This window comes from Ipomoea triloba, chromosome 5 (genome assembly GCF_003576645.1).
Source record: "Ipomoea triloba cultivar NCNSP0323 chromosome 5, ASM357664v1".
NCBI lineage: Eukaryota > Viridiplantae > Streptophyta > Magnoliopsida > Solanales > Convolvulaceae > Ipomoea > Ipomoea triloba.
The window spans coordinates 212,757-223,324 of NC_044920.1; the positions used below are offsets into that span (position 1 = coordinate 212,757).

General features: G+C 36.3%; 2 protein-coding genes and 1 long non-coding RNA gene across 3 annotated transcripts; 1 reads left to right on the forward strand and 2 right to left on the reverse strand.

Moving 5' to 3' along the window:
* Positions 1-424: 424 nt before the first annotated feature.
* On the reverse strand, positions 425-1,841 carry LOC116019651. Its single transcript, XR_004098746.1, has 3 exons — positions 1,550-1,841; positions 1,353-1,384; positions 425-686 (listed from the first exon to the last, which is right to left on the reverse strand). It is a non-coding gene; the product is annotated as an uncharacterized LOC116019651 (long non-coding RNA).
* A 1,181-nt stretch (positions 1,842-3,022) lies between these two features.
* On the forward strand, positions 3,023-4,761 carry LOC116019491 (GSH-induced LITAF domain protein). Its single transcript, XM_031259714.1, has 3 exons — positions 3,023-3,297; positions 4,171-4,297; positions 4,388-4,761. Exons 1-3 carry the CDS (start codon positions 3,065-3,067, stop codon positions 4,469-4,471), a joined length of 444 nt encoding a protein of 147 aa, XP_031115574.1. The 5' UTR covers positions 3,023-3,064; the 3' UTR covers positions 4,472-4,761.
* Positions 4,762-5,021: 260 nt separating this feature from the next.
* Positions 5,022-9,832, reverse strand: LOC116019490 (uncharacterized protein At2g33490-like). Its single transcript, XM_031259713.1, has 10 exons — positions 9,464-9,832; positions 8,800-8,872; positions 8,414-8,488; positions 8,087-8,148; positions 7,936-8,004; positions 7,825-7,853; positions 7,537-7,744; positions 7,173-7,427; positions 6,597-6,650; positions 5,022-6,369 (listed from the first exon to the last, which is right to left on the reverse strand). The coding sequence occupies exons 1-10, from the start codon at positions 9,572-9,574 to the stop codon at positions 5,410-5,412; spliced, it is 1,896 nt and encodes a 631-aa protein (XP_031115573.1). The 5' UTR covers positions 9,575-9,832; the 3' UTR covers positions 5,022-5,409.
* Positions 9,833-10,568: the final 736 nt, after the last annotated feature.

A 10,568-nucleotide genomic window follows, 5' to 3' on the forward strand; every position in this document is an offset into this window, starting at 1 on the left:
CATACCCAAGTAATTAAGCTCACATATTATGAAAAGGTCTTAACCATTTATCACTTTGTAGTGAATATTAAATCTTGACTAAAGAATTGAGAAGTTGGGAGCCACAATATTATTTATTGACTTACATTTTCCCCAACAATTAATTGACCCAAGGTGTGAGATTAACTCAACTAATTAAAATACCAAGCCAGCCAAGGGGTAGGGTGCAATTGCCCACCCACTTGAGGTTGAGGCCGCCCATAGAGTCAACGCAAGACCATTAGACCATGCATGCATGGACTCAACCTCAACATATTACATATGGGGTTAAATTAGTAGCATGTTACGAGCTAGAGTTTACCTCTAACATAACTCAAAGGATTAGGTTCACTATATTTAAAAAATTAGAAATTTTTTACTGATCTGAGGAATATAATGCACTCTGTGAGCAATTGTGTACGTAAGTACGTTATTTCAATGAATTCAAAATACTAATTTCGGCACATACATGCATATATGCATATCATACATACTCTGATCCAATGTCGTAAGTACGTACTCTGATATGATACGCTAATAATATAATATTAACATACATACATAGGGGGGGATTACAAGATATATTTATTTGATTGGTCTGCTAAAAAGCGGTAGCACCCAACTCCAACAACAATGTAACAGTACAGATCAGAGATGGAGAAGCCAAACTGCAAAACAACACAATTAACTTAACTTCTTTTAAATGTAATTAACCCAATATATATATAATGGAGACGGAGGTGAAGCTATATATATGTGAATTGATTTACCATCGGAGTCTAGTATGATACAGTGCTTTTTAATTATTATCAAGTTATAAATTTAGTTTACTTATGCAATTGCAAATTTAGTTTGATTCTTTCAATTACTACGGAGTATAATTTTAGCCCATGAAAACTAAAAAATTGAAGTCCATTTACAACTAGATCAGATCAGACTAAATTTAGTAATAATTATTGATAGGTAGGGACTAAATTAATAACTAAGTCCAATAATTGATGAATGGTTGAATTAAATTTATAAGATACTGTTTACATTAGAACTAGAACTAATTAATCACATCTGATCTATCCATTTGAAAAGATCTAACAAATTATATATATATATATATTAAATGCAATGCATTTTTATAAATAACTCGAATTTTAGAATGAATTGAAATAACACGTTGAGTGCAAGTAAAATAAAATTACTTAAATTAAAAGTGTAATCATTTAAATAACACTTAATAATGCAAGTAATTTACATTTCACATTTATCATTATTTAGTTGTAAATAATAATAACAAATGAGGTTGATCTGACGTGAAGTATGGCAATAGCAAGATGACATACCAGAGTTGGACGACAGTGGTCAGAGAATGGAACTGCGAATGAAGATAGGATGGGATTTCATGAAAATAAAAAGTGAGTTACGTTAGTTAGTGATGAAATTAAGGAGCTGAGGAATTGAAGATTATATTATTGTGAATTGAAGTGAGTGCAATATAATCTGATCTGGTGAAAGAAAGAAAGTAAAACACTGACAGTACCATGAACAGCAGCCATCTCGCTCGTGGTGGTGATGGTGAGGAGGAGGCGGTGGATGATGGGGATGAGGCGGTGGATGGTGCGGTTGCGACGGAGGAGGATGAGGATGGTGAGGGTGTGGCGGCGGGGGAGGACCGTGATGGTGTTGGTGTTGGTGACTCATGCTCTGCTCTGATATGATCTGATCTCAGTGCTGAGCTTATCAAAGAAGAGAATAAGAAAAGCAAATGAGTCACTACTTACTCATCCTGGTAGATAGATAGGTAGGTGATAATTTCTCTATGTCTGCTTCCTCACACGCGATGATAAGGTTTAGTACCACTCTATCCACTCACTTACGTTCTTCTACTATACTTTCCCACACCTGATCAATTGCTCATTATTGCCTTTCAGGGGCATCAAGCCCATCAACTAGCCCGGTGGCCCGTGCACGGGTTTGGACAATTTAATTTTGTTTGATTTTTTATTTGTATTATTAATATTTTATTTAATTTGTTCATTTTTAATTATTAATCACATCGGATATTAATTTTTTGGGTTTGATCCATTTTTTTTGGATTTTGATTTTGTTCGAATTGAAATAATAAAAAATAAAAACTTCAAACTAAACTAGTTTTTAGTGAACTAAACTTACAAGTTATAAAATACAAATTACAGTACATGTTACAACTTAAAAATTTAAAACTTCAAATACAAAAACTAAAATACAAATTTATGCTATCAACCCTAATTTTACCCGATTTGTATTCATCCGTCTAAAACATGCATGCTTCCAAGTTGGTTTCGTAGAGCATCCTTATTAATGGAAAGAGAAAATGGAAGGAGAGATAAAAAAAAAATTTAAACAAATCTGATTTAAAAAAAAAAAAAAAAAAAAAAGAATGTCATGCGCGCTTGTTGCGCCTGATGCGTCTCAGGTGAATTATTTTCTTGGCATAGAATTATTGTACCAAGAACCATTTCTTGCAAAAGCTTCATTTTCTTCTCTTTCCTTGCATCTCTCTCCTCCAACAAGGCAATCACTGTACCAATAACCCCAAATTATTCATTGCTATGGATGCTCTTAGAGTGTCCTCAAATAGTTGTAGTTTTTAAGGAATTTTTGCGAGTGTGACTATGAAAGAGAATACGAGAGGAAAGAAAAAAAAAAGCAAGTTTGACAAACAAATACAGAAGATTTTACGTGCTTAGAGGTGCATGCACTGGGCACGCAGATTGCGCTGAACGTGCAAACAATGCGCATCTTTTTCTTCAAGCAGATCTCATATTTTCAGACCAAAAATCACACCTCCCGCAAGAACCCAATTTCTTATTCTTCAAAATTAAAAAAATAAAATAAAATTGGAGATGCCACGTACTCCGACATTAAAGTCAAACGTCAACAGTTTTCTAGAAGGTGGAAATTTTGACGGAAGGAAGGAAGCTTCCTACGCCTACGCGGCAAGGCATTTGGTTTTATAGTACGCGCCACGGAGAGAGATCTTCTCATCTTCCTGGATTGAATTGAATTGTATGCAATGTCGAAGAGCGAGGAACCAGCTATCGGAATCCCCTATAATCCGGCCTATCAGGCGCCGCCGCAGCAGCAGCAGTACTTTGTTCAACAAAACCCTTACCAAGCTGGCGTCATCCCTCCCAACGCCATCGTCGGAGACCCCAAGGGAATTCCGATTCAGCAGACTATGTATCGCGACACTCCCGCACCCTTCAACTGCATCCACTGTGGCAATTCTGGACTTACCCTTGTCAAGTAATTCCCTTCCCCTCTCCTTCTTTTGTTTAATTTCCCTGATTTGTTTTCCCAACTTGACCTTTAATTTCTGTGCAAATTAGATTATTTCGTTCGCCAGGCTTTTCTTTCTTCTGCTTAATCTGATAGATATGTAGAAAGATGTTGGCTTGATGGACTCTTTGCTTTTCTCATCATTTCTTACTTCCAAGACTGAATTTTTGGATTCAATAAGCAATGGCAAGATTTCAATTATGAGTGGATAGCTGTTGCTGGTCTGGAATCCTTAATTGTATCTTAAAAAGTGAGATCAAGAGAAATTATGGCAGGGCAGATTGTAAAACAAAGATAAGCAAGTTTACATCATGTTTAGATTTAAAATATGGCCATATGAATCAAAGAAGAGAAGGAATCTGTCAAATGTAGGCATAGAAGCTGCAGATACATTGCATTCCTCAAGCTCTTCTAACGGATTAAAGAGTTTATATAGGCTTCTCAAACCCTAGCTAAAAATTAGGAGTCTCAAATGGATAAGGGAATTTTGCCACTGGCACAGCCTCCAGTGCCTGTCTTGCAACTGTAGGTTGTGGGCAGTTCAGTGTTCCCCTTTCAGATTATAAAAATGGTTGTTTCCACGGTGACTTGTTGGCAATGACTGCAAACCTCCGATCATGCTCCAGGACTAGGAGGGGAGGAGCAGTGTGTTGGTCTGGTCTTATAGCATTTTTGCAGGAAAGATGTAGTTCTACATATGGTGCTTTAAAGGGGCTATTTTGTGTAATTGGACATCCATGCCTGCCTTTGGTTCTTTTTCAATTTGTAATATGTTGTGATTATGTATTGTTTCCACCTAACATGCATGTCCGTCCACCTTTGGTTTTATCCACACTGCAGGTCGAAACCAAGTTTGGCAGCTTGTGTTGGGTGTATGATGCCAATGATGCTTGGGGTTTGCTTTCTCTGCCCCTCAATGGATTGCCTTTGGCATAAATATCACTACTGTCCAAGCTGCAAAGAGAAAGTGAGAAGCTTTTGTTAACTATGAATATGATTCCCATGCCATACACACCATTTCCGGAACTTGCAGTTAACACTTGATTGTTTTGTGCAGGTTGCCGACTTTGAGAAGTCTGATCCTTGTATAGTGATGGACCCTCCGCAATGGAAAGAACTAAGTTTTGCACTACCTGGCTGATCGATAAGCAATTGCTGTCCGTATTCCATTGTATTTGCCACTCCATACATAGTAGTATTAAGTATTCTTTTCTGGTTGATGAACTGATATACTTTCCAGCTGTGTTCTTTACATAAGTTTTTGTTAAATATGGTACAGAACTAATCCCGAGCTATATTGAGTTATATTGAAGTGCGTTATTTGCTCAGTGAGTGATACATAAAATGCTTGTTGTGTTCAAGTTCTCACATGTAAATGTAAAATGCTATTACTGTTTATATATAGAGAATAATAATTCGTATTCTAGATCACACCAACACGCAGGAGCCGTTGGTCTTGTCTTGTTTCTCCATGTAACAAGTTGTGGAAGAAGGCTTAAACCTTAGCCTGAATAATAACATAAGGGTTGATGATATTTGGGTCATTAGGTCACCTGAATAGCATAACCTCAGCAGAGTTTTTAGTATGCAATCTCATCCTGAGATTCTTGGAGCTAAGATGGGGAGTAAATGATGGACAAGCCACAAAAATAAAACTATTTTGGATGATTATTAAGTACAGTACTCCATGGTTTTAGAAAAAATCAAAGGAATATAAGTTATGATATTCAAGAACATGTTTTCAGCAAAGTCACTAATTCAAACAAGACAAAATAGACTTATTCTCTTTCCGGGTGGCACACTTTGTACAGTATGTATGTATGTATATAGCTATGAGCCTGAAACTGAACCCCAAGAAAGAAGAACCATGCCCCTAAGTCCTATGCTATCTAACCCCACTTTGGGTTGCATTACAAAATCTCTCTGCATGAGCTTCCACTGACCAGAAGAAGTACACCCAGTTACAGAAATAAACTAAGAACAGAAAAGCAAATGGAACTATGTTTGTGTGTCTGTGATGGAGAACTTATTTAAAGCCCATGAGGGTTGTCTTGGGTACCTTTCACTTGATATAAAAGCTCAGGAAGCAGGAGGTGTAGGTTGTTGTATGTTTGACAAGGGCTGTGAAACTGAAGGAGATGAAGGAACATCTATTACAGGCTTAGATGCACGCAATGCTGTTTCAGTTTCGCCTCTGGTTGGTATTGAATAACTACGAGGAAAAGCTGTAGGAGGCACGGGGAGTGTAGATGCTGTCCTATTTGTAGGAGAAAGCCCTGGGCCCTTAGAAGCCAGCGGCCCTGAATGAGCAACAAGATTTGAGGGTGGTGTTGGGGAAGAAGATAAATTGGATGGCGGTCTTGGTAACTCGTGCAGCTCACTAATTTTAGGTGATGATGACATGAATGGTGGAGAAGAAGAAAGTGAAGCAAACTTTGGCGTTGATGAAGGCTGGGGTCGCAAGAGAGATCCAGAAAATCGCTGAGGGTACCCTGTAGAGAGCATTGGACCACTAGTAGAAAAGGATGGATTGTTTGGCCATGTTTTTTCAGTCAAGGGTCCAGAATAGGCTTGTCTTTTAAGCTTTTTAGCATCGGATGCAGAAAATGGATCAAGTCGTGGTAAGGAATGGCCTTCTGACACTAACCGGCTGGACTTTGAATTGTTGTTGCTCTCTTTCAGCACAGATTGAGAATTAAAGATCGTATGTTCAGATACCTTATCAGTAGCCCCAAGCTTTTCGTACTTGTTTATATCCAAAGGAGATGAATGCCACAAATTTTCTGTAGATTTACTCAAGCTGGTTCGTCTTATTTGAGGAGCTTCAGTGTCTGGTTTGAATGAAACTCTACTTTCTTTCTCAACTGGTGTGGGTAACACATAGGAGTGAATCTTGTATGATGGTGAGGAACCCATTTGCATAGCACGATCAGTGTTATCAAATTTCAATTCAGCCAAGAGTGGTGCAGATTTGCTGCTTGCTTGATTCTCTCTGCGGAAAGCAAAAGAGACCCCACCAATACTTCTTCTTAGATTTTCCTGCACATATTCACGCATAAAAAACATGACCATAAATCCAAAGCATAAACATAATAGTGTAGTTCAGATAGCAAGGAATAATCTGCTTGCCATATTTGGAGAAAAATTAATTTATGAACTGAATTCTGCTGCTAGAGATTATATTAACCCAACAAATTATCTGCACATAAAGAAGAAAGAATGCTGAAAAGTGGAAAAGCAAAAAGAGAAGCAAGAAGGTTCTTTACCTTTGCTGAATCTGCTTTAGCAACTTGAGGAAATGTAACATCACTGCCATCCAACTGCAGAAATATTTTGCAACCATGAAGGAAAAGTAATTGGTCAGAGGTTGTACAAGGATTCATATCCATGCTTTATTTCATTATGTCAGAAGATGCCACCAGACTTGTCATTCTTTGAGATGAAAACCATAAAAGAAAATATGTCATACTAATAAACCTCTCTAGTTAACATGTGATGAATAAAGCAGTCTGCATGACCATCTCCTTTGACATCTGTTGTAGCCTATGGAAAACAAGCACATACTAAATTTACTAAGAATTATAACCCTTCTCTATTGCTCCAACATGACATAATCAGTCCAGAGAACAGGGCTCCCTTTAACTATACGCAAACCCATGCAACCAAAGCCATTCACCAGAAACCCATGATGTTATAATTATAATACTAGAGTTGGATCATTCCTTAATTGAAATGTTCATCTACACAATTTCAGCTATAGAAACAGCAATTGATAAATGCCTGCTCTTTAATAATAATCGAGTGTTATTCTATAGCAGAACCAAAATAAGTACAAGTCTCACCTCCATTGATTTGGTTGACACATATTCCTGGTCACTCTGTCCATGATCAAAACTCAGCTCACCATCATCATCTGATCCAGATTCATCTTTAGATTCATAAGTATCATATCCGTCATTATCATCATCTACAGTATCATCCCAGCTGTCATCCCCAAGTCCGCTAAACGGGTAATCAATATGTTGCAGTTCAGTTACCAATTTGACATGTGGTTCTATCTCCTCAAGATATTTGACTGCCTTCCTAAAGAAAGACAACTGTTTTTCAAGGAATGTGAGAGACGACATGAATAATCATCCAACATTATTCTTGAAAGGTCTAATAAAAAGTGATACTCAGTATTAGTTAATATGTAACAGGAGGAACCTGAGCAGCATGATGTCGAGAAGCCTGTGTTAGAAGACTGAGGGATTGCCCTTGCCTGAGAGACTTCATTCGAAGTACAAAAACATTTGCTCCATTATCATACTCATCGTAAGCTGCTTGCAGCTTGTGTGAAGAAAAACACTCTCCTTTTGTTCCCCTTAGTTTTCCTTTCTCTCTATATTTTTGGATCAAGTGATCGTATGCTTCTCTAAAGATCCATAAACCAAAGTAAGACAGCATTTACATGCAGGATATTATAGGTAAGGTTAAAACTGAAATAGTTTGGACCTTTTTCCATCACATTGCTTCTTCATGTCCTGCACAATGAAAAAGAACCAATTTCTGAAGTTTCCGGATCATGGAAATACAAGAAAAACCAGATTGAGAATGGAAACAGACCTCAACTATGTTTAGTTCATGGAGGAGGGACTCTGATGGTGCTGTGATTGTTTGAGAAATATGGGACCGCTGAAAACAGAATACAGAATCACTGGTGGGAAAATTAGAGGTAAAGAAATCTATACTATTTCACACAAGTTTGAATGCTCACATAATTATCTAAAAGTTTCTGGAGTTGAAATTGAACCTTTCCCAGCATGAGTAACACTTTACCTGTATCATAACAGAAATAGCTCAACATTTCAGGAAAATGAAATTAGAATGCAAAAGTAATATGACATGCGTGCATCTTTTGGACAAAGAGTTTGAAATGCATATTGCATGACAGAAAAATAATCCACTCTAGAAACATAGCCTAAACTGGAAAATAATGCATGCATTGTATCAATTCTTAAAGTTGATGACTATTACCTCCTGCCAAGCATAAAATAAAATACTTTCAATTTTTCCTCAATAATCTCATGAAAAGACTTCTTACCACTTTCTTGGTCGTCAACCAATGCTGTCTTTTCAAGAAGACAGTCACCCATTTCCCCTAGTGACTCTGAAAATTCTGAAAATAGACAGATTTATGAAGTAAATTTCTAAAAAACTGCAACAGAAGAAGTAAATGTCATGATGAGAGAACACAGAGTATGGTAAGAAATATATTTCAGGTCCTGGTGCAATTCATAAAAAACATTAAGTTGACCAAAATCTGAGCTTTCTTTACTAGCTGACATACAAAAACTAGATTAAATATCAGATAAAAGGAAGGGGGGACTGTAAAAAGCTAATATGTGCCTTGTAACCAATCTTCCTACTCTCTCATTGAGATATAACACGCTCGAATTGAACAAGATAATCGAACAATACGAAATTTACCATATGCACTGTTTGCTGTTGCTGCAGCCGCAGAAAGCAATTTTTCATAGCAGTCTCTCGTGTCTTGCATATCCTGAAGATAAGAGAAGGCATCTCTCTAAGACAATTAGACTAAGGGTGTACAGCACTACAATCAGATAGAACAAGTAAAGTTGCACTGATTGATATAACATTAAATTAAATTATTAGACAATAAGTCCAAACAATAGATCAAAAGGCTAGTGAACTTTAAAATTAAAAAGGCATATCCACAAGGACCACAAGTTTACTGGAAACATGAAGAGCTGAGGACACAGAAGCAAACGCTGAAAGTTCCATTGTTCCCAATGTGAGACCAATCATGGAAAGTGCCATCATTTCTAGCTGATAATTAACTCTCAAGAGTCAAGAGGCACATCATAGTTCCACTAGCGTCAATCTATTGAACTTTACTGATTATCACAACAGTGATTACAGGCAAATCCCACTTATACAGAGTACTATTTAAAGAAGACACAATAATTATGAATGAGCATGAACAAAATACAATGATTAGAGGAAAAACACAAAAATTAGCCCCAATTACAAGGCAAAACAAATCAGTTTTAAATCATCCAACCAACGCTTCATCTACACATTCGGCAGAAATAAAACAAAACCAAAATGAAAGGAGGAAAACAAAAACCTGATTAGCCTGAGCCAACTCATCTTCCTGAGTGAAGGATCGGAGCTTCCGTTCTCTTCTATCATGTCGAAGCGCGGCAAATCCTCGCAGTTTCCTTAGAGATGTCTTCATCTTGCAGACGTATGTATAACCACGCACCAAAACAGAGTTGCGCGTATATATATTTATATATAGGGAGAGAAAAGGGGGAAAAAAATGCAAGACGTGTTGAAAGATTTCAGAAGCTATTTCGAATTGAAACCTAATGCGAAAGAAAAGAGATTGTGTGAATTTGAGGGATGCTTCGTTTCTAACTGGTCCATGCCACCATTGGAGACTCTCTCGTTTTTTCTTTCTGTACGTTCACGTCAAATTAGCTAAGAAAATGACAATAACAAAAACAAAACAAATAACGAAATAAGCTCTCTTCGACAGAGAACAGTGTTTTTGACTGAAATTTTTTATGTAATTAATAATTACAAATTACTGTTATTTTCTTTTACGTATAACATTCTCGAATGTGCTCAGGGATATAATAATTTCGCTATAAATACTTTAATAATTTATCTGTCATTATCCCTCATTATTTATTTAAAATTTTGTAGTCTATGTTTTCGATTTTGTCAAGCTATATTTGAGATTTTGTGAACCTGCTACAAAATAAATTGAGTCAATCAAATTTTAGACTCTACACCAAATTGTACATTTATGTGCATAAGTACATCCCAACTAAAATTATTAATGCCTATAATAGAGATCAGACCACACAATGGCGTTGAGAGTAAATATTAAATGAGTTTTTTCATTCATTAGAATAATACACTATAATCAAATTTATATACTTTACAATATAAATCGACTTTATTAGGTAAAAAAATTAATATTGTTAATTTTGTAATAAAAGCGTTCATTCAAAAATTACACATGAAATTTCACAAGTTCTCTAAATCTCTGTATGAAATTCACCATCTTTTTACTGTGAAATTTGAGAGGGATACATAGTCTTGATTTATGTAATTTCTGGTCTTCAAGGTCATTGAAGACTTAAAAGTTAAAAGGGAGAAAATTTTAGTATAGATTAAAAAGTATAAAAACATATACCAAAGTTTAATATTAATGTAAATTG